Genomic DNA, 25,026 nt, shown 5'->3' on the forward strand with positions numbered 1-25,026 from the left:
ATACATGGGAAACCATTCTTGATAGAAAGTTTAGTTGCCCTATTTGCACTGCTAAGGACCACTGGAGAATAAGGCTAGTAATATCAAAAAGTATCACATTCAATATATTAAGTATGCACTTCAAAGAATTTTTATTTGTTTTTGGTTACGAAAGTAGTTGAAGTGACTGGGTTGAATTTATTGCTGCTGCAAACTGGCACAACATCTATTACAGTCAGTGCACCAGTGCCAATTTTTACCAGCAGCATTGTTATGGCTGCCCCAGGCAGCCTCAAGCTGCCTTCAGTATTGCAGAAGCCAGACAATCACATCACTGAACTTTACTCAGAGTAATGTGGAGCAACAGTTGTCCCTGTTGTGTACTTGGTTCTAAGTATAAGGTCATTATGCTTGAGCAGAAGGAGACATGAAACTCCTACATTAACTATGAGCTTCTGCTCCCTGTGCAAGGCTTAAAACTCAGCCCATCAGTCAGGATCTCTATCTGTGTTTGTGTCAGTCTGTGTGTGTGCACAAACATATGTATATATAATCACAATTATAATTACATATACTATCATTTTCTACTCTGTGAATAACCAAGCAATTTCCACTGACTAATGACAATGAAACCCCAGAGTAGAAAACAGTAGCTAAAATAAACTCTAACTCTCAGAGTAGGAGTGGTGTCTGAACACATTCCAGTACAGCTGGGTCCCTTGATTGATGTTTTTGTCTGTGCTCCTGGACTACTCAGTGAGTGTGGTCAAGCTGGCAAGAGTCACAGGCTCAGAAACACTTGAGACTATTTTCATACTCTCTGTGTGTGTGTGTGTTCATAATCAGCATGGAAGACTACTGAGAAGCTCATGAGAGGATCAAAACTCTGGAGACTTTGCTTTTCTGCTGCTAAGTGGAGCCTGAACTGAACCCTGGCAGGGCATCCAGCAGCCGCTCTTCTGCTCTCACCTCTCCCCATGATGACAAGATTCCTACACAGGGGATTTAAGCAATGCATTTGCTGCATGTTGATGAAGTATTTACTTCTGGAGCAGGTATTGACAGAATGATGTTAGATCTGGGCAAATTTGTAAGTGATTTTGTATATTTGCCTCCTTGCCTCAATCCATCAGAACTTTACTCTTATTATGAAACAAATTGGCTGAAAGAGATCAGGTTTATGGTTCTCACTAAATGTTATGTACAGTCCTGTGCATATACACATACATACACACTTCAGAACAGTACTACACTATGTAATTTTAATCCTATTAAATATCAACAGTATTACTTATGTCTTAAGCATTCCTGATGTCTGTTTGCTAATCACGTGTCAGGGCAGATCCATCAGTTCCACTTCCTTCTGGTAAAATCCTTAAATTCCACACAGTATTTGGTCTGCACAGCACAATGAATTCACTTCACTTTGTTACTGGGGGGAATTACTGAATGGATGAAGTATGTCTGCTTTTATAAATATCTCATAGTACTGGTGGGGAGAAAGATATACATCCTGCACACTTGTATTGCCAAGCTGCTTTAAAGCACTTTTTTCATTGCTTTGATGCAAATGCATCTCTGTACAGTGGCAAACTGTACAAAGTTCCAATTTATTTTTATAGCACCACTTTCTTCTGAAGGGTGAATCAGATTTCCTGCTGTATTCTAGGCAGGTGATGCCCAAAATGGTCAAGAAATTGCATCTATATTTAAAAAGGGTTCTTTTGTTGTGGAAGAGTTAGTTGGTCTGGTGGTATTTACTATGTTCTGAAGCAATGGGAGGGAATTCCTCCTGCAGAAAGCTCAAAGGTGACGCCAGTGCATTGGCTCAGTGCCCTCATTACAACATGGGCTGAAACAGAAAATGTTCATGTTTCTGGCATGGATACTGAGGCCAAATTCACTAGAGCTTAAGGCTTTTGAAGTGACTGGACTTTGCAACACAAAGTATAAAACTCAATCTAGGGACTCTTTTTAAAAGGAATTTGACCTTGGTGGAATAATTTAAGCTTTGTTGATGAACTATGCCATGAAAGATAAGTCAAACTGGAGGGAAGGTCTCCTTAGTCACATAACAGAGATCAAGGAAGATAACGAAAAGTCTATTAAGATGAACAAAGCTGCCATAGACCTACTGTAGAAAAAAAATCAGCTCATTATACAAACAATAATTCAGAAACAATGTTCTTTAATGTTCTCATATAAAATCCAGAAGGAACAAGGAAAGGAAAGAGTCACTTCACTTAATAATGCCAGAATGGCAATGAGTAGCAGCAGACTCATCTATCACTGACTTTGAACAAACATTTTCTTTACACAGTGAGTGTCTGTAAACACTGTCCCTAGATCACTGGTGAGATAAAGCTGTAAGTGCAGCCAAGGTTCAGAGAGATGTCTAGGTAGCAATCACCTGTTCTCTACAGGTGTTCAGTTCACATCTCTGTGAATAGATATACTTATCCTTTGTACTAAACAGATATCCAGGAATCAAAAAAAAAAACCCCAAAAAACCAAAAGCAATTTATATTTTGAACAGGCCAGGTAGGACAGACTGTATCACACTTTCCTTAAGATCTACAAGACTTTAAAGGAAATATCTCACACAATACATACTTGATGTAATTGATTTCAGAGGAAGCTGAATGGCAGAAACATGACACATTGTTCCCTGGTAAACCTTGGTGAAATAGAGAGTACCTGTGTGCAGTAAGTTTTATTTACTAAGAAAGTCTCAAAAATCTGTGCAATTGCTGTTCCCTCCGTAGCCATAAATACAGCAAGGAGCAGACACATGATGAAAAATCAGGGCTTTGGCACTAGAAGTGTGTGAACACAGAGCAAATGTGAAAGGTCAGGTTACACTGAGTATGTATTTCCAGCTCTTCCTGGTTCAAGAAAACAAGAAGTATCTTTTACAGATGACCTAGGCTGCAAAAGTGTACTCCCCCTTTGAATTTTCTCATAGGTGTGCAACAAGCACAGCATATTGTTTCACTTTCTGGCCTTTCAGATGAAAGAAAATGGCAAAATTTGGGTTGGGTAAAAAGCCAATTGAAGAATGAAAAGCTTTACAATAGTTGGTCGGCTCTACAGCAAGGATGACAAAAAAAATGAAGCATCTGAAGTCTTCAGTCTTTCTTTCCCTGGCTACTCTGAGATTTTAAAAGTAATTAAATAAGACACAAGTGCTGTCTAGGATGAACAAGGTCAGAAACCATTCAAATATAAATGCTAGACAGGGTAATGCAAAGCTGAAACTATTCCTGGGAAAAAATGTGTAATCTGGAAAAGGGACAACCTTTTGTTTCCTGTGTCTCTCTCTCCCCTTTTCAATAACTTATTCCTGCATTTCATTTGTCCACCCACCTTAAGCTTCACACAGGCCTTGAAACACGGATGGAGCCACCCCTCGTGCCCATCAGCCAGACAAAAGGCTTTGCTCCTTCAAAAACTCTGTGTCCAGCTCCCCTGGGGCATTCCATCAGCTCACCCTCCACATGCCCTCATGGGCTCAGACCCCAGCAGCCTGGGGTGTCTTTACTTACTGATCATAACAGACACCGTGTTCACGTTAGGGTTGAAAGAGCAGCGTCCCTTTCCTGATTCACACTTGGAGTCAATCTTGAAGATTTGTTCCTGCAAAGCAGATTTGTGTGTCACTTCTCATGTCAGAAACCATTAGATCTAAGCTGGTTTTTATGCCCGGCTGTTCACAGCATTAGCAATGCTCTATTAACAGTGCTCTACTGGGCACTTCCACTGTACTATTGGTAGTTTAACTCTTCTATTCAGAATTCCATCATCTTGTCAGATAACACTGACACATGGTTATTATCAAGACTCTTGTTATAAATTCAAGACACTAAATCAAAAAAAGTTCCCTCTGTCTCTGTTAAGGATAGGTTGACTGATCTCTGCAATAATATCTGTGGAGATTGCTTCTGTGGTTTTGAAGTTATTTATCATTTATTTTCTGAATATACTGGTGTACTTATAACTGTCTAGGACACTGTAATAAAGCTACTAAAACAATAATACATGTAAAATAAAAATCTCTTATGACAACTGTTATTAGATAATAGCATAAATCATTTGGTCCTTACTGAGTTATCAGACCTCCAAAAATCTCCCAAATGACACTTATTTTCCTTAATACCATCTCTTGGATTATGTGTAGAGCTCCAAATCCACAGTGATAGATGATTTATCTATATCTCTTACCATAGCCTGAAATATCCTATTTCTTTTTTTAAGAAATCATGGTACAGGGTTTTTTTTGATATGTTATGTACTTTATGAACATTTAGCAAAGAAGAAGCAATTTGGACTACATCTTAAAACACAAACAATCTGAATACCTTTAGAAAATCTGCCCATTTTGGTGCAACTCTTCACTTTCTGGTTCCCAGCAATACCAGCACAGTGTGCTCAGCAAGAAATTACTCAGGCCCAAGGTCATTCCTTAAAAACTGCAGTCAGTAATGGCAGATATAAGCTGACCCAACACACACTGACTACCCCACACTGTATACCAAAGAGCTTGTTCTTAAGCCCCTACAACAAACTTCCAATCTTCAATAAAAGGCCAAAAGACACAATTGCAAGAAAAAAACCCCGGCAACAACAAATAACCAAACTTAAACATTTCAAAAGAAAAATGTAGCTGACAAAAATTCCAAAGAAAGGCTTCTGTGAGGTAGATGCCAGCAATTAGTTATTTGAGAAGGGCCAGCAACTCCTGATATTCGCTTTAACAGTTAATGTAGATCACAGGGGAGTGGGGATGCCACACAAGTCCCTCAGCAGCCATTTGGCACCAGCAAAGTGAAGATTACACCAAGTTCAAGTGCACAGCTGCAGCAGGAAGTTTTCATATACTTGTTCCCTCTCTTTCCCCCCTCTTCTGTTTTGCCTAATTTAATCTCAGAGATATTATCTATTGTTTCAGTAATAAGCTCTCTAAACATTGTCAAAGTATAAGTATGAAGTTTCTAATGTGATCTTGGGTGGTTTCTTTGTTGTTTTTTTTCACTTCTAGATTATATGCAGCTTGATTCTAATCCATGTTTACTATATTAAACCACTATTTACCAATTCAAAATTCCCATTACTCCTCTACTAAACTAGCTCCAGGATTACACTTGATTTTCATATATATTAAACTACTATTTAGTCTATAATTATTTCACTTAGGGATTATACTTCCTTCTGTTTGCATTTACTTTGACATTAGAATATATTTGGGTAACTAAGGGAGTAATTATCGAAGACCAAAGTATTAAGTGTGCCAAAGAAGAAAATTAATTGTTTTATAACCTCTGTTTCAGGGAAAAGGGCAAAATTTTGCCTCATCAATGAAACCCCCATTTTTTGTGAGCTTATGTGGGATCCTGGAGACAGAAGAGCAAAACAGGCCCAGTTCTTATGATTGTTGGATATGACTCTGTCAGGCTTTGCAGCTTCTAGAGAAAAACAGATGTGCTTTCTAAAATATTCGTTTTGCACGTGCAAAAACAACCTTTTGTGCATTGAAAACTGTACCACATTGAAAGCAAAATGATACAAGCAGAGGAAAAAATGAATTTTCACTAGTCCCATCAGCATTACATAGTTCCTCATACTGCTCTATCAATTAGTCATGCACAGATATATGCAAAGAGTTCAGAAGGAAATTCTTGGGTTTAAACTGTTATGCTATTGTTGGCCTGCACAGTGATGGCTTTGAGCATGAAGTGCCTACAGTCAAGTGTCTCACAGACTCCAGACGTCTGAAACAGCAGTTTATTTAATCAATTGATCATAGGCATGCAGCTCTACAGACAGCCGAAGTGAAGCTGCTTCTGCTTTTCCAAGTCATGTATCTTTACTTTTCATTTAAGAAATTTAACATCTTGCATCATCTGGAGATGTCATTTCCTGCCCTCCCCTCTGTCCCAATCTCATTTACAAACAGTCTAAAATAATGAGATTCAAACTTCTCTGGCCTGCAATGCCAGTACTTAAGATGATAAAGAGTATTACATTGATTAAAGACAAATGAGATCATCGCTCATGTTTTAAATGATTTTTCAAGAAATAGAATAATGCCGGGGAAAGGTGATCCCTGTTTCATAATACATCAAAATAAGTCAATGCAGAATTTTTAAACCAGAAGAATGGATTTACTTAGTTCTGCTTGCTTCTGCTCTTAAATCCAGGCCTATAATCTCCACTTTTAGATAATTTAGTAGGACTGAAAGTGCAGTGATTGTGAGTGCACACTCTGTTAAGGAAGCTGGAGCCAGGTAGGGATCTACCAAAAGTCACTGAGATCATACCATGCAAACTGACCTGGAGGAACATTGAATAATCACCTCCCTGGCACCCTCTGCAGCAATCTTGGGGCTCAGCCAGAATTCCCATCCCACTCCCAATTAAATCAGTGATGAATTTCTCAGTGTCTTCCCGAGAAGCCAGCCCAGCTTTTAAAGCTGCCCTCACATGGCACAGCTCCAGGTAGCACCCTCTGATCTTCCTTCCCAACACATCTGCTTCCACGTTGTTCTGGAAATTATACTGCACACCCCTGTGCCTGCAGACATGAATCTGACCCAAAAGCTACTGAGGTGCTGCCTCCTGCTTAAGTGCCTTTCTCTTTCTTTCTGGTTGCTTAATTTATTACCTATTACATTTGCAGATAAACAAACATCTCACTTTCAAATCAGAAAACTTGGACCATATACTTCTGAAACATCTGGTACTCATACTGAAAATACACTCAGTGAAACTGAATATAGAAAAATTGGAGACCTATCTAGAAAATGTAAGATCTTACAGTGAAGAGAAACTTACCAACTTCATCTGGGCACCATCTAGTGGGGCAAAACTTGTGCAGTAAATAAAGTTCCTGTACTGGGATTGCATCTAGATGGTGTTAAGCTGAATTCCAGCAAACCTAACCTGAATAGCCAGCCAAATTAAGGGTTTCTCCAAGAAACCAGTAACACATGGAAGTTATAAAAAGTGAAGTTTGTATTTTACTTTTCATCTAACTGGCTATTTCCTTTCAAGTATTTCTTGGGCATTTTTCCAGCAAATGGTAGGAATGAATTCACCAGACAATGTCAAATAAAAAGTACTATCAAATGCATCACAGCATTTGCTATGAATGTGGACAACCATCATATATAGGACATACATATGCATCTATAGGACAAATATTGTCCATATATTGGACAAATATATCATATTTTGGACAACCATCATATCTGAGGCATGGATTTTGATCATGGCTTTGCTTCTAGCTGGTATCAGGTCACAAAACTACGGACTTTTGCTCTTTCGCTATTTAACATCGGTGAAGGACCCTACTGGGATCACTGATTCTTGCACTTTCAAAACTTTGAGATTTTGCTTCACACCAGTAGGGTAGACCACGAAGTGAGTGGCCAGAATGAGAGGAGGGTTACCTCAGACCTGCGTCCCCTGTTGACGTAGACGCAGACGGGGCTGAAGGCGCCGCTGCCGCAGACGTACAGGTGGGTGCGGTTGTAGGACTGGATCACCCGCACAAAGTTCCCACATCCGTGCTGCAGGAAACACAGAGAGCAGTCACTCCACAGGGGCAAGTGTTAGGAGATGTTGGGAACTCTGGAGAACATGACATAGAATTTTAATAGCATTATGAAAACAGCTCTACTGAGGTTGTTGGTCTCTGGACCTGGACAGCTGTTTCTTTTCACGTCAATTTGCCTGCTCTGGGAACTGGGCTCTCTCTGATTGAGCACCACAGATGAGTTATAGAGCCCACACAGTGCTCCCACTTCCACACAGCAAAACAATTTTCATTCACATATTTCTCCTGCATGAGAAGAAGCAGGACCTCTACAGGAAACCAAGGCGTAACCTTAGTAAGTTTCCCTAAGGACACCTCTGTGTCTTAAGAAAAAATACATTCCTTTTTTCCTCCTGATTTGTTCAACATAAATGGAGATTATTAAAAAGAAAGCAAGTCCAAATATCAGATTTTGCTATTTGTATAAACAATTTATTTCCGAAACTTTAAACTGAGGTTTGTAGTCAATTGTTGCTTTGTATAGAAGACCTACAGTGACATCTTCAAATCAGCATGAAAATTAAACCAGAATGTTAAGGGCCACACAGTTCACAGTACTGGATTTACATTTTTTTTCCCCTTCCCTTTTTTTTCTTACTCTTTCATTTTTTATTGTGATCAAGTGTTAATGCTTTTTAGGTTGAAAACAGATTTTTTAATGAATAAATTTTCTTACCCAGATCCCAGGACTGCTTTCATATTCAACCATCCAAACCTCATCCAAGACACTGTGAACTGCACATGTTTTATGAGCACAGGGTTGGAAACTGTGCCATCAGTCATCTTCATGAAAATCAGTAGAGTTAATCCTTGTTTAGCAGACTGCACTGGTTTATTTACTTTTAAAGGCATTCACATTTTTGGTTCAGCAGGAGCCAGCACCATACAATGTAATCTGAATGCTGGCGCACAACTGGCGTTTCCAGACTGCAGGCAGTGGGTACCACCGACCCTCAGAGTGTGCTCCTGGGGAGTGCAGCCAGCCACAGAACTTCCACACTGCAAAGAACAGCTCAACAAACAGTGCAGCACCACCCCAGAACATACCTGGAAAAGTACTATTACTAGTTTGATTAGTAACAACCAAAAAAGGGAGGAAATGGACACTGCGTATCTTGTCCCATCTGTCAGATGGAGGTGCACTCTGTTTACATTACCTGATTTTCCAGAATTTCACTTTATAGATTGGCTTGCAAAGCATTTCAAAAGAAAATCAAACACTTCTTTCATTTTGTTTTGGCTGCACTCAAGGTGCTCTTACTTTATTGCCAAATACCTAATTTGTGTGTATGAGTGCATGTGGATTACAACTTACTGTAGGATCCTTGCCAGCCATTTTGCACTCTTCAACCTTGTTTGCTGATGCTGGCCAGAAAATCTGTAAGGAAAGAAGTATTGTTCAAGCAATATATTTATTACATAATTAAAAAAATAAATTTCACTGCCTAACATACATTAATAGATTAATATTTAGATATAATTTCTACTTTGATTATAAAGAAAAAAAGGATTTATGTTGATAAATAAAACTATCTTTGTCTTACCATGCAATAAACAAAATCAAGGGCCAGGTCTTTGGCTGATATATATTAAGTTTATTAAAAATTTTTAATGCAAATTAATCAATTTAGGTTTGTTTTTTCTAAATAAGAGAGCTTTTTCACCTCTATTGCCTAAATTACTGCCCATCTTTCTTTACTTTTTTACTTTTACTGTACTTGTAGAAATTATTAAATTTTGGCTAGATTATGACAAAACCTACCTGGAATCTCAAGATTTCACATTGATTTCTTTCAGAAGGATTTTCAATAAATACTTCAATGTCTGAATGCTTATCTGTTTATCTCAAACTGTAAATATTTTGAGCTTCTTCCCTTAATTATTTTGATTTTGAAATAGGAAAGACATCCATTATAAATTTATCCCCAGAAATCTTGTACGTGACAGAGCCTGATAACATTTAGCCTCAAGATAACATAAACAATATCATTAAAAGATCTATGTGTGTATATGTACATATATATATATGTAGAATTATGGATTTGAATGCATATGTATATGGCATTTCTACAGATCTATAAGATCAGCAAAGTGAATCTGTTGTTAAATAAACAAATGGAAAGACCGTGTGGAATTGCAGAGAGTCATTCTGAGCCCAATACTGGGTGATCACATTCACTGCCAGAAAGCTTTGTGTGTTTTTCCTTTCTGTTGATTTTTTTATTCTTTATTCTCCAGGCCTACATAAGCTGTTGAAATGCCTCACAGCTTTATACTGTAGAAAATATTTCATGTAACAGAGGCCCTCCTATCTAATCAAACTCAGCACAGGGTTAAACCCAATGTGCCAAGGACAGGAGGGGGAGTGCCATGCTGGGGCACAGCTCCTGCCAGACCAGGGTGGCTGGCTCACTGTGAGTTGGAAATTAGCAAAAAGGTCACAGAAGGTATTTCAGACCCTAGAAGATAGCCCCATTTCAGAGGGAGATCTGGGTACCATTAGGAGGAGGGAAGGATGCATTCACACCGTAGAACTAGAGGCATTTAATTTAAATGTGTAAGTTAGAATGAGCCTCCCTGGGCTCCCTCAACAATCAATTCAGGTGGACAGGCATGTCCAGAGGGTGATTCAGAGCAAAGCCTAATTTAACTGTGCTCAATCACTCTCTGGCCAGGCCCCTCTCTCTCCCCTGACACATTAAAAGCCTTGTCTCTTAAGGAAGGCATTTATCTTCCCAGCTGCAAGCCAGGTATTGCTGCCCCTCAGCCCTTCTGAGGTACAGTAATAAAGCCCACAGATTAAAGGGCTGGATGGCTTTGGTGGAACAAGGCTTTTATGGTACACCTTCAGGCAGGGTAGCAGCTCTGACAGTCTAAAACAGGCAAGACAAAGTCTGTAGACAGGCAGTAGCTCAACAGCCAGGCTTCTGGGCACACAAGAACTTCTGCAGGTTACCCATCTCAAAAGCAGAGAGGCTGAATTTCAGCTGGCTTTGGAGACAAGAGAGGAATCTGTAAGCATTTGATAATATTATTTTCACACAGAGCTGCCTTCTACTGTTTGGTGAGGAAACACAAAGTCCTTGGAAAAGACCATCTCAGTAAGTGAGAGAAGCCAGAAAACAGGGGGTGTCACTGTGCCCAAAAACCCAAATAAAACAACCAAACCCAAATAATGCCTCAGCTACCCAATTGAAGAGCAAAGGCTGACACAGACATAACAGGAGATTGGAAAGTAGTTCAGTGATTAGGGTCAGAGCACAAAACATAAAAAATGCATAAGATTAAGGACAACTCTGTCCTTGCTTTTTTTCCGTATGGCCTGAGAATGATAGTGCGTATCTTATTCTTCCTTGGGGATTCTTCTCAAAGTGCATCTCCAAACCATCTTATATTGGAGAGAGGTGGAAAGGGTCAAAACACACAGATTTTCCTTGTAAAGCCAGGCCAAGCAGAATATTGCTTCAAAATGAGTAAAAAGGTCAGTTTTAAACAGTTTTTGAACAGTGTATAGCTTCATCTGCATTGTAAAGCAGATAAAACATGTAATGCATAAAACAAGGACTAAAAATTCAATAAGGTGTGGGCATGGACTTCTGTGTAAAATGATCAAATGCTATGTTTTTTGTCTTAAAAGGAAAGACATGGAATAAAGCAACCTCAGATTCTCAGAATAAAACTTGAACTTACACTGAGGGGGTCTTGGCTTATGTTGTTAATATTGAGAGACAGAATATGATCTTTACTCCCCACATAGATCCGATCCTGATCCTCATCCATCAATAATATCCTGTAATCCAGGGGGCTGTGGGATATCCTGTGATACTCAGAGGTCTTGGTTTCTTGCAGCTCTGAAATAGTAAGAACAGTAGCATAGTAAAGCAGTTCACTCACATTTCTTGCTTCTCAGCTGAAAGTCTTTCTAAATAAAGACATCTTTGAGCACAAATGGGGCCGGAGAGGGAAGAAAAAGACTTATTAAACACTAGAAAATAATAAAATGGCTGAGGTAAAACAAAGTTTCTTTTCCAGTTTGAATACAATTATTTTCTACATTAAGTAGATAGACATAGCTCATAAAAATCAGGCAATGCTGTTATTCATTCATCTAATTAATTCTTATTTTAATGGATATTATTATTTACAGCTTTGGCTTTTAAGGAACATAATTTATTAAATTAATCAATATGTTCAATATATTCTGAAGTTTATGACTGCAGAAAACCCACAAGATCAATGAGAACTACAGAAGAACATTTTACCTCCTTTTCCTAACAGGGGGCTTCACTAAAAAAGGTTTTTATCATTTTTAAGGTCAAGTTTTACTTTGTTCTTCATCATCATGTGTGGCTTACTTAAAAGAAAAAATTATTCAGTCAAGCCTAAATGTGTCTGTTTATTCAGATGTTTGTTTACAGGTTTGGACCAAACTAACAGAACTGTAGAAGGAGCTCTTATTTTTCTACAAAAAACTTTTTTCAATAAAGTGAAGTGAAAACATCCTTTGATCTCAGCAGTGCAGGATCAGGCCTGTTACAGGAATATCATAAGCAACTGCAATATAAGCACTGCTTGCTGCCTTCAAGAAAGCTCAGCCTTCCCATCTTTGCTTGGCCAATATAGTTTGGCCCTCAGTCAGATTGTTTTACTTTTCAGCAATTACAGAAGGGAGATTTCTCAAGAGCTGAGAGTGGAAAAATAAAACCTTAACAATCAATTTGTCTTTGTTGAAATATTTAGCATATAATTATGCCTGCTTTCTTCATGAATATTAGGATTGAACTGTGTTCCCTGTGTACTGTAAATTTGTATTCAAAATACACAGTACTTATGAAAATGAGCTCTGCTATAATGTATATTCATACATGTAAGACCTGAGCCCACAGTTCACAGTTGCAAACTTTGTCTGGGACACTATGGCTTGTCACTGTTGATAAAGTTTTTTAAAGCAAAGTTTTTTGCTCATTCATTCCCTATGGAAAACAGTAAATGTCTTTTACAAAATTAGTTTTCTGAAGCTATGGATATTTTATAAAGTAAAACTCTCAAAACAGAAAAATTTCTGTGTATGTGCTCTATTAAAAAAAAAAAAAAAGTGCCAAAAAAGTGTGCCTAAAGTATGTACCCTCTGCAAAACACATATTTAGCTGAAAGCAATTTTTTTTAATTACTTGGAGAGACATTTTTAATAGCAGGCAAAAGTTGAAATGCTAGGATTCATACCTCTCTAGTAGAGAACTAATGATTGAAAGAACACTTATCAGAATATAATTTGTATTGATAAATATATGATACATAACTCCAGTTAGTTTTTTATCATTGTTAACTAGTTTCATAGGAAGATGAAAAATATCTCCAGTTACTGAAAGATAATTGTGTTCTGATTAATTTAGATGTGAGACAGCTTTCAGGAGCTGAGTTTCCTACATGCACTTATTTATGGTAATATAAAAAAACCCAAAAACAAATAGTATTTTTCTTGTGCCTTGACAAAAGATAAACATACAATCAAGATTTACAATCTGTGCCTAAAAAACTGAAAAAGAACTTGTTAAATATATATGAAAATTGTTCACAGTACTTTCAGAAAGCTTCTTTTAGTGCTTGAGAAATCAACTGGTTTTTTTCACTTTAAAAAACTCCTCCCAGTAAGCTTTTAGCTAGGATTGTCCCAGCAATCTCACCAGCACAGTGCCATTTGAAATTTGGCCTCTGAAATTCTCACAGCCAGGCTCAGGCACTCGTGCTCATCCCTTTTCCTGGGGCATTATTAACTTTACCATAACACCTGGCAGCTGTAAGGTGCAACTGCACCTTCTCCTGACTGTACATCTGATATACCAGGAAAGCACAGATAACCTGGGAGGGCTTCCCACCCAGCACAGGGTCAATGTGAGCACAGTGAGTGCACAGCAGAACGTCCCTCCTGGCTGCCCCACTGGCCGACAGCGCTGACAATGAGAACACCTTGGCTGATGTAAAAGGTCATCATGATCATGATTGCTTTCAAACAAGAGACAAAGACAGCAACACATTTCCACAAGTTCCATTCATCAAAGTCCATTATTTTCTGGGAATTCTAACCTCTTTGAAATGGTACTATTCTTTCCAAGGCTCCTGAAAAATGATCTGCCTCCATCAAGCTGCTGATGCAAAGAACACCTTATGCTAGGTTACTGGGCTGTGGAAACTCAACACCATCCATAAGAGGAAGGAAAGCTGTGAAACAAATACTCTCACACTGATTTATTAGTTTTATTTCTTTCAATGCTGAAGCTTACACTCTGTGGGCTACTCAATTATTACACTCTGTGGGCTACTCAAGAAAGTATGGAGGGAATTTATAACTAATCAAATTTTATTTTCATTTAACAAAAATTACCACACAATCATCGAAGAAAATTTGATTTTTTAAAAAGATTTAATATTTAGTTGTTGTTGCTTGGAGAAAGTGGTGGCTGCAAAGATGCTGTTTGGTCTTTCACATTCCCTTTCATCTCTCTCAAACAAAAGTTTTTGGCAAAAAATGAAGTAGACATTTACTGACATTCAGAGCAAATCTATTCCATGCTCTGAGAACTTAACCAAACATTGAAAGCAGAAAAATCTATATAGAGAATGATGCTACAGACATCTCTCTAAATATTAAAAAAAAAGTTGACAATAAAACAATATACAAGTAACTTTCAGCCTTAATGATGCAAAAATAATCTTTGCTTGTTGATTTCCTTCATCAGTTGTGAATTCTGCCTTTCCTCAGGGACAAAACCAACACCAGCTTGAGCCCTACTGTAAGAAATCTGATCTTAGAGGACAGGTTGCATTAACAAAGAAACAAAAGCTGCAGTGAATTCTCTTTCCAGATTATGCTTATTATTGAACTGCACATTTTGGAGATCCCAATGACTGGGAGTTTTCTCTGTTCACAGCTTACTGACAATTAAAGTCCTACTCTTTAATTATCTTTCTAATCCACCATAAAAATTTTTAAAAAAAAGGTCATGTTTTCACAGAAGAAATAACAAAATATTTGTGGAATATCTATTGCTGACATCACAAAAGCCTTTGTAACAAACCAAACTAGTCTCACCAAAACAAAACAATTTCAGCTATTAGAAACAGGGTATCCAGGGAGGTATAGTTATCTTCTTACACAGCCTATTATAGCCAAATTGTCAGCCTGCATAAGGATAAATGAGCTAGATCCATCAGGTAGTCCTCTGAAAGTCTTATTTAATCAGCCTCGAACTTTCATCGCTCCTTAATTCAGATTCACTGGAAGCACAATGATGAAAACAGCCTGACTCTTCAAGACTAAGGATTATAATCTCTAATATGTAGAGGCAAGACCCTAAGTGACTCCCTTGGTTGACATCTTATAATGATGCTTGATACATTTGTTACTGAAATAAATGCAATTTTTAGCAGGACCTTCCCAAAATGTAACTTCCTTTTTGCAGACTCACATAACCACTTAGTACTGAACGCCCTACATAACCAAGAATGATTTCAACATAACCAAGAATTATCTTTATGTTGCAGGGTTTGGTAAGCTCCAGCCCTGGCATGCAAGCATCCCTAGCCGAGGTTCAAAGCACTGAATTAATCCACTGATAAACTGTGGATAAACCACGACACGTGAGACGCTGCATGCAGTCACGCCTGCCCTCCACCATCGCTGCACTTCCAGCCTAGCAGGGCTTCTTTCAGCGAGCCCAGGATGGTCTGTCAGGCTTTTAATTTAGGATCCCCTGTGGGAGAGTGCGAGAAATAATGTGCTTTCCTCCTCTTTCCTGCTGGCATAAGGATTCAGTCTCAGAAGGCTGTTTATGGGGAAGGTGAGAGCAAAAGCAGAGATTTGGTGTCTGTGCTTCAGAAACAAGCAGGGAGTGAAGCACAGCAATCCATTCACACGCAGCACCAGAGATGGGCACAAACTCAGCTTTCCAGGAAGATGGGCTGCATCTCCCCAGGGAACCTCTGCTGCCCAAATTGGCATGGATTTTATGTAGCCCTAGTGATGTGGAAGTTAGCAATACAACGCTGTTTTATTTTATCCTGGGGTGTGGGGTGCACAAATCACACACCTTGCGTACATCTAGCAGCAAGCTCAGTGTTAGCCTCTGATTACAGAGGCTGTAAAACTCTCTTAAGCCTCATTAAGCCTTGAGTTTGTGCCAACAAATATGCCAGACCATGCCAAATGCGAGGCTGCAATGTAAAATCTCACCTTCCAGGAACTGGAATGAAACCAATTTTTTTTTTAATAGAAGTAAGTATTTAAGTCGAACAATATTTTTGCTTAAAGTGTCAGATGGAAATGGTCCCCTTCTGCCAGGTCATGTTTAAAAAGGTGAAAAGTAATTTGGACATATAGATACTATGCATAATGTTACTACCATTGAATGGAATGGTTATGTATTTAAAGAATGTGAGTGGTATCTGAGGTATTTGCAAAGTTACCAAAAATCATTAAAAAAAACCCCAAACCAAAAAAACTTCAGCCAGAAGAAAAGGTCTGCTTCAAATATTTTAAATATTTTTCTTTCTACTTTGTATTTACAAATCTCTCTGTTTTATAACATTTCAGCAGAAATGACTGGAAAAGATTCAGTTAAACAATATCAGATTTCATAGGAATCAATTTTAATTATTGTTTTCTTGGCTTTATTCTAAATTTTTTTTAGTGTAAAGACATGGAGGAAATAAATGCATCAGTTTTATAGTTTACACGGTAGTTGTGGAAATAGCCTGCTATAATACTGCAAGTCTGAGAACACCAGTGACTGCTTTTTCAACTTCACGTACGGAAAGAGAACAGGTAAAACCAGAACATTTCTTTTCAAAACTTCAGACTGAGTCACCTTTGCACTGTCAATATTCCTTTTCTTTGAAGATACATGTATTGATTCCTTCTGCTTAAGGGGCTGAGATAAGGGAGCTGCTGAAGCACTTTGCCACCGCTCATGCAGGGTTCAAAGCAAAACCCATCCCTCAGCCATTCTCAATTCTCCACGGGGACACAGCCATCTCACCAGAAGCAGCCACATGTGCTACTGGTCAGTCCCTCGTGTGCCTTAACCACACAGGCCCAAAAAGGCTCAGATGGACCTCGGACCTTTTCTTCATCTCTTCTTCATGCATGAGAGTTTTTACTCTTTTCTTTAATGCTGTTACAATGAAATCTGGCTTTTTAGATAGGAGGTAATAGCTTCATAAGAACTAGAAATCAGAGATGCGCACACTTGCTTGCATCTGAATCCATCTGAAAGGGGTTTAATTGTATTTTTATTAAAAAAAAAAAAAAAGAGCAAGTGAAAGGGGAGAAAATAGATTTACAAGTGCTCATAAAATCACATGCTAACTAATTTACAAGCTCATTTGAACAAGAGAGAAGAATGGAGTTCAGATAGTACAGGCTGAAACAGAACCCTCTTTTTGCCCAGAGCTAAAATGTATAATCTGCTAGAAGGAAACTTAATTGCTGCATTTGGAATGAGAGTAAATAACAAGGAAATGTCAATGATATCTAAATATGATCTGTTTTAAATATACAGCTTGAATACTTGTGGGTGTACTTGCTACGTGAGTTGAGAGCAAAATTTACACATTACTGGACTGAGATAGTGAAGTCTTTTACAAAGGGAAATCAGAACACCAAGGTGAAGTCTTTGGAGAATCAGGCCCAGAGGTGGCTCTAGCTTGTCTGAAGAACAATTTGTCACCTTGAGCAGCTCAACATATACATTAGGAGCAGTAAAACACTCAATAGCTCTTTGTGAAGGGGACCATGTGGTGATAGGAAAAGACATACCAGTTAACAGTTGACCTTAAGCAGAGCGTTCACATATGTCAGTAGATGGGTCCTTTTTTTTTTCCCAATTTTCAAGAGAGAAAAAGCTCCTGAAATCCTGGTAACTCACAGACTCTAAAAAATCACAGTCAAGTATTAACTGCCTTTTAAAAAGTTGTACCAAAAGGGAAATAATTCATGACAGAGTGCTGTTTTATTAAAATTACTGAAATCAGTAACAGAATTTTTCATCTTTTATTTAGTACTTTGAAGGAAAAAGGAGGGGCAGATCCTCTGAGGTGTGGGCAGCTGCCAGTTTTGTGCAGAAGGAATGTGCTTTCTAAGCAAAAGCAAACACACGAGAAGAGAAAGCCGCTCACTCGTGTGTGGCAAAATGTATTAACGTGGCTTTGTGGCACACTTATCGACCCAAGACACCCCACAACGTTCTATGCCTCTCTAGTGAAGCTTCAAATTATGAAGAAGAGATATGATTTCATTTTCACAGATGTTGTCATGTGAAATCATACCACATTCCACAACAGAAAACCCACTCCAAAACAAAGAGGAAAAATGTGTCAGTGTTTTTCAAACTGCAGTTACACAGCTATCCTAAGTCTTGCCAAATATTCCAGTACTGAGATTCCTTCATTGAGCATTAGGCAAGACCACCCACACCCTCCAGCCATCTAGTCTCACTAGGCTGTAGACGCTTCTGGGCACAGTAACTTCAGGATATTTCTCCATTTACCTCACTGTAAACCTCGAAGAACTCCTCTGAAGTCTGTATAGGCATTTCAATAAAAAAACTGAAAAGTAGGCTTCCTTTTTTAGCAAGTAGCGTGCAGTTATAATTTTATATAAATGTAATTTGCACACTTTATTTCAGAAGACGCTACGAATACTGCCATTCTACAGAACTTTCCAGAAGATATCCTATTTATCAAATATTACCTTGTTATTTTCTGCTCATTATTATCCTGTGCAGGCCTTGTTCTCAGTTTTGGTCCCAAAACAAAAGGGCTAACTTTGGCAAGCATGGAGAGCCACAAAGCCAAGCTGACTGGGTTCAAGATTACTGCATCTGAGTTATCCATGTCAGATGGGAGCCAGTCTCCTCCAAGCCCTGTGCGTAACAAGCTTGTGTACAACAGCTCTGCAGCATGAAAGCTGCTCTCCAAGAGCTGCATACTTCGAAGTCTGCACAGTTACACAGAATTTACCCTTTGGTTGCTTTCCAAAACCCATGGAGAGAGAGGGCCCTTGCCACACTGCCCAAAGGCTGCACAAGCTCAGCCTGGGTGCACACAGTGGCTTTGCCATTGGCACTAGGGATGTTTTTGTTTTCCAGATGCAGGAGTGAGAAGCTTTTGGTTGCCAAGTATGACATTATTTTTGAGACAGAGTGAGGAAAAAAAAGCTGCGCCCCCGGAGAAGTCAGACAGATTCCACATAGTTTTACTTCTTCTGGGAGAAGTACATCTCTTCACTGTAAACTCTTGTGTCTTCTCTCTTCTCTTTTTTTCTAGTGGGCCACCAATCACACCACTGGAAGAATGGCTGCTCTCCTTCCTGTGATGCTCAGGCACACAGAGAAATGTTCCAAGCAGGGATCAGACTAACTGGACAGCTAAACTCCTGACTGTATGCAGACACTGAAACTCTTTGATACAAATTTACAGAGAGGTATGAGAAATGGAAGAATGTGAATTATTGTAACTGTCTGCTCAAAAAATTAATTAAGCTTGAAGCTTGTGATAGCGTCCAAGTGAGAACTGGGCAACAACATGAGATCTGGGAACTGTTTTTCCAAATCATACATCTTCATCCCATTTGCCACTGGGAGAGTAAGGTCTGAGTTTACTTCTCTTTAGTTTTGAATCACATCCAGGCTATTTCTTTTGTGATAAAAGCAAACCTTTCAAGGCTTACTTTTAAGTACCTGACTATTTACTCCCCACAAACAGATGGGTCAGATGATGTCAGCTGAGACATCTTTAAATGTTGGGAAGGGAAAGAGAGGAACAGGGAGAGTGTAAGTAAGGTTGGGTCAAAGGTAGGCTGTTTTACTGCTAGAAATGTCTGTCTTTGTAGATTTATCTTTCTGTTCAATCTAAGTGAGTACTTTGCAGAGATATTGAGGTAATCTGTACACAGTGAAGACAGAATTTGGCTTTTGCAAAACTGACAGCTACTGGGGAGTAGCAGTGTGGAGTTCTGAGATGTTAATACATCCTTGCTGATGTACCAACAACTGTGACATAGAACTGTAGTGAAGACCTATCAAATGTTTCAGAATAATCAACACTTGAAGTAATCAAAGTATGATAGCAGTCTCCCGACTTCTTTTCAGACTGAAAAAGTTCTTAACACCAGCTCACATGCAGTCCTTTTCTCTCCGAGCATATTTTCACCAAGCTGCTGAATTATTTGTTACCAGAGCTAACAAAAACTCATTGAGAAAACACAGCTCATCCACTGAAAAATTTCATTATGGCTTCTCTAATAAAGTAAGAACCCACTTCACTCTGGCAAGGCAGAGGAACCCTTTCCATTATATTCCTTTCTCTCCCTCAACGAGCAACCTCCCCAGAGATTCAGCAAATCTCTCTATGTCTGCAATTGGCATTATTGCTCTTGCTGCAATAATCCTTGCCTTTATTGATGTTACCAACTGTACTGCAACTTTAGCCATGCTACTTTATCCACAGATCTCCTTAAAACATATTGTTCCTATCTTCACCAGTCACTTCTCACCACTACTCTGTACAAAATAGGGCAATTTAGTATATGCAAGCTTGGTTACAGTTTCATTATTATTATTATCAATTTAATCAAATTAGGATTAGCTATCAGGCAAACATCAGGCATAAAGAGATCAAGCTAAATCCCACTGCTTAGCTTTCATTCATTCTTCATTAAAATAATGTAAAATTTACCCAGTTATGAACTGAAGAAACTTTGGAAGGGGGTAGTTCTCATTCAAAAGAATTACAGTAATAACTTTGTTTCAGCTGACTGCTGAACTAAAAGGTAGTATTTTTAGACATTAAAAAAATTTGAATTTAGTGGGATATTCATAAAAACAGCCAAGTTGCCCATAGCAAAATCAAGCAAAGAAGTTTATGGCCTGCTGGGTACCACACACAAATAGGTAAACCACTGCTTCTTTTTTGGTGTGTTTTCTTGTTTCCTCAGTATCAGTATGTCAATGGGATGCATATACCTGGTGTCTACATACTCTTGTCTATATATCAGATAATCATCTCTGTATACCAAGTAAAGATAGTTAGCAAGCTCTGCTTTACATCTGGGAAGGATAAAAGAAACACTTATTCTCACTCGACTATGTGAGAAAACAAAGCAGCTGGAGGTCAACAGATGGCATCCCCTGCTCAGTGAACCTTCCATGAACCCCTAGATCAACACGATGCCAGAAGGGTCATTATATTGGAGATAACAAATTTCACCAAGAGCAACAGCCACATTGATTCCACAGTCATGTCACAACTGCATTTATCCAAATCTTCCATTGTCATTTCTATTTACAAAAATTTTAGAATAACAGAATACTTTTCCACAATATTCTTAATTCCTTTTCCTCTATTTATTTGTTGTTCTGTATGCTTTAGTAGAATACCCAGTGTACTACCCCTTGCAGCTTAATTTGAGCTCTTGGATTTAATTTTATTTTGCAGCTGCAAGGCCACCCAACCCTTTCCACTGACAGGAAGCAAGCTGCTTTCTGGACGTGGGTGTTTGGGATGCTTTCTGAAGCCAAGGAAAGTTTGGTTTGGGAGAAAAGCAAAGGTCAAGCCTATCTTTAAATGTCTGAGCAGTTGGTTCTTTTTTTCCCTTGAAATAGATTTTTCTGGTATATTGAACGCATTCAATTCCATTGGAGGAACAGCCAAGTGGTTTCATCAGATTCTACATTAAGTGGGTTTTTTTTTTTTTTTTTTTTTTTTTTTTTTTTTTTTTTCTTCCCAAATTACAGTATGACTCAACCTGCTTCACTGAATATGGGGTTTGGCCACATCCCCCAGAGGACTTCAGTGGTTGGACCCAACTGGAAATTATTAATTTCATCATCACTGTTTTCTGCTTGTTGCTGAACATCACGGACTGTTATGAGTTTCATATTAAATACAATATTTTTTGTATTAAATTAATTAAGATACGGGGTGAGTTTGTTTAAATGTCAACTTAAAATAAAAAATAAGTATTTCCAAGCATGTGTGCAGTGAAAATGATTTTATTTAAACTTAGTTTTTTTCTGTATGGATTTGGCTCTGTCACTGCTTGGTGTCATTTATAGGAAGTGGCTGTCCCCAGTGCTGGCTCCTGGGAGCAGGAGTGCCCCAAGCCTGCAGGCAGCCACGCTCAGTGGGCAGCAGCGCAATTGCTGTTTAAACACACAGAACACAAACGTTTTTCACTCTTTTTCGCACCATGAAGACTGACACAAAGAGTGAATTTAGGAGCACATTCCAGAGCTGCATGCTACCATCAATCTTCAAGTGATCACCAGCTGGTATTTGGGTGCACAATAAAAGTCATGTTCAGTGGGCTGAGCACAGCCTGGTGGATTAGAGTCCTCCCAGCTCTAAATCCTGTTCTGTGGTATTTTGCTTTTTGACTTTAGACATGTCACATAAACTCTCTGACTTAGATATGTAAAGTGAAGGTGACAGTTTGGTACTTATTTGACCGGGTTGTTTTTTGGATTGCACTTTGTAATGTATAAAAAAGCCTTCGAAATTAAAATGAAATAGCTGGATGAAGTTATTTCAAATGTATTTCATATGCAAAGAGAGATATTTTTTGTTTGTTTGTTTGTTTCAAGTCCAGATGCTTCAGACTTAATGAGCTCAGCCAAAACTCTGGTTTGGATTTAAGAAATAATTTTTATACTTTTCAGTTTATATTTAATCTGAATGGAAAACCATTAAAATAAATAAACCTTCTGCAGTCACTCACTCCATGTTTAAACTAGACTTGCCATATTTATTCATCAAGATCACCATTAAGAACTTGGCCAAAAGTGGGGAAAAAGTATAAGAATTCTCTTGTTTGCATTCACACAGATAGGAAATAAAAAAGATAAAACCTTCTTGTTTATATTCAACCTTCAGTTATGAAACATCTCATGATTACAACACTATCTCTTTCAGATAATGGGAGGCTCTAACAGAACTGAGCAATTAATGTATTTGGATATGCTGAACAACAACAAAGAGTTAAAAAGAAGACAAATCTTTGCTCCCAGGTAAAAAGGCAGAGGAGTGAAGATGAGTAACATACTCTATAAAATACTATTTCAGCCTCCTATAGGTCCAGTACGGAAACTGGAGGTCCTAGGAAGGAAAGACTCAATCAGCAAACCAAACCTGAAGGGTATTTAGAATTCTGACAGATTAAAATTGGCACACTGCAGGTACAGGAGAGGAAGTGGCAACAGGATAGAAATCAGCCACAGCCATCCACTTATCTCTACAGCAAACTACTCCCTGTAGCACAGGATGATGCAACTGCCCTCAGCATATAACTCTGTGCCCTTAATCCTTAAACAAAAATTGCATTAATTTAAAGGCAGAAATCATAGATTGTGTCTCTTCTGTGTGCCCTGTACTTGTATTTTGGAAGCAGAAGCAAAATAATGCGGCTATTCATTTAAAGTGTAATGTGCAAATATGTAGAACAAAGGAGATTTGTTTCATGATCAGAACAGGGAACTAACTTTATGTCAGAACTCCTGGGCACTTGCTCTCTGACCTTGAACAAATCTCTCACCCTCCATTTATGTCAGTTTAACCATCTGCTATATGTTTGTAACAACACTTACCTGTCTTTCAGAATTACTATCAAGTTCAGTTAATGTATGTTTGTTAAAAAAAAATCAAGTTAAAGGCATTTTAATGTTCAAGGTAGTATTCTAATTCAAGCTCCTGCTAACCATTTAGGCTTACTGCATAATACATTTAAATCACTCTATTTTACAGGTACACAAGCTTTAGTGCTTCTCTTTTGTATAAAGCAATGCTGCCTAATGCATAATTCCTTTTAGCTCCATTAAATAGATGTCATGAATTTGACTGCTGTAGAAAGAAAATATCTACAATGTGATTGTGACAAAGCAAATAGAGACAGTTCTGAACAGCTTTTAATCAGAATTTGTTTACTAAAGGCATGCTTACTTCAGTAGATTTGGCTGTGAGGAGGAATGCCAAATAGTGACCTTTTGAACTCACATTGAATGAGAAATATTTTCAACAGGTTTAAGTCCTTTAGCTGGTGTGTATTAAATAGGGCTTTCACTATTATACAAGACATATTTTGACTAGTTCCCTTGAATAGCTTCACCTTCATAGCATTCCACAGTATATTTTCGTATTTATATTTTTACAAACTGTTTATCAGTTATAAAAACTAACATTTATTCTAATAACTTCTAACTTTGTTAAATGATCTCCCATAGCTGCTTCTCTTTCTCTGTTTGCTATTCCATGCTGGGTTACTGGGTGGTTTACTGGCACTGAAAGTTTCTAGAAGAAGGGGTCTCTTACATCAGATGCATATTTAGTGTAGAATAAATAATTTAAACACATTTTTATGTATTTTGATGCCAATCTATTATAATGCCTATATTATCACTGAAGATACTACGATCTAATGATACTGATCTTTTCCATTTGTGCTACTAAAGTCATCAAATCTACTCTTGCTATGTGAGTATCATTAGCCTGAGAATTAAAACGCTTTACAAAACACTGCATTTTATTATCACTGACCAGTGTCTGTTAACCTGATTTTTCACTGCATCACTGTGAATGTCCAAATCACAGCACCAATAAAACAAACAGAAAACCACTAGCATAAAGTACAGCATTAAAGCATTAAGAATCAATTCTCAACTTTCCAAACAACTGTCAGAAATTAGGTCTCCAAATTTATTGTGTTTACCAGTTGGCTGCAGGTAAAATTTAAAACAATGTTAAAATATTAGCTCAGGGTGAGAAATTACCTAGAAGTTCAGATGCTTGGGCTCTAGTCCTGGTATTATAAACTAACCTAGGGCATGGACAATCATCTTCAGAAAAGTCATCTTCAGTGTGGCAACACCAGTCAGACTCTCCTGGTACAGGAACCCTAAGGCAGAACTGAGGAAAACACAAATATCCAAATACTTCTGAGGATATTGCAAAAATCCTTCTGTCTTTTTTTACAGCTATCACAGACAATTTGGTGCAGGTTGGGAAGGCCTGACAGTGTGTATCAGGCTCACCAAAGAACTTGGGCAGATAAATGATTTTGTTCTGCATGCCAATACACCTTATGCAGCCAACCCAATGGCAAGAGAAACTAAGAAAACTGTGCGGAGTTTTCCACATAGTACACTTTACATCTGTGAAAATATCTAAGTATGAGCTTGGCTGAATTTTCCTGAATCAATATTCTGAATTTAGGCTCCTCATTCCAAACCCAGATGCCAGCTTAGTTGCATTACTGGTGTATTAAATCCATGGTTATACTTCCTTGCCATACTGCACTTCCTTTACTCTAGCTTTGCTCATGTCACAACTACTTTCATCTCTTCTACGGTTAAAGTCTGTACAGCAATGCCACTTCATGTTCCAAAATAGGTCCTCCAAAAGAATTC

At 38.2% G+C, this 25,026-nt stretch overlaps 1 protein-coding gene across 1 annotated transcript in view; it reads right to left on the reverse strand.

Moving 5' to 3' along the window:
* Positions 1 to 25,026, reverse strand: part of SEMA3C (semaphorin 3C) — a 113,536-nt gene that overhangs the window by 39,456 nt on the left and 49,054 nt on the right. The window contains exons 2-5 of the mRNA XM_058022315.1: positions 11,264 to 11,424; positions 8,889 to 8,951; positions 7,428 to 7,547; positions 3,525 to 3,615 (exon numbers count right to left, since the gene is read on the reverse strand). Coding sequence (XP_057878298.1) covers positions 3,525 to 3,615; positions 7,428 to 7,547; positions 8,889 to 8,951; positions 11,264 to 11,424 — 435 coding nt within the window. The remainder of the gene's footprint in view (positions 1 to 3,524; positions 3,616 to 7,427; positions 7,548 to 8,888; positions 8,952 to 11,263; positions 11,425 to 25,026) is intronic.

Source organism: Melospiza georgiana, chromosome 4 (assembly GCF_028018845.1).
Source record: "Melospiza georgiana isolate bMelGeo1 chromosome 4, bMelGeo1.pri, whole genome shotgun sequence".
NCBI lineage: Eukaryota > Metazoa > Chordata > Aves > Passeriformes > Passerellidae > Melospiza > Melospiza georgiana.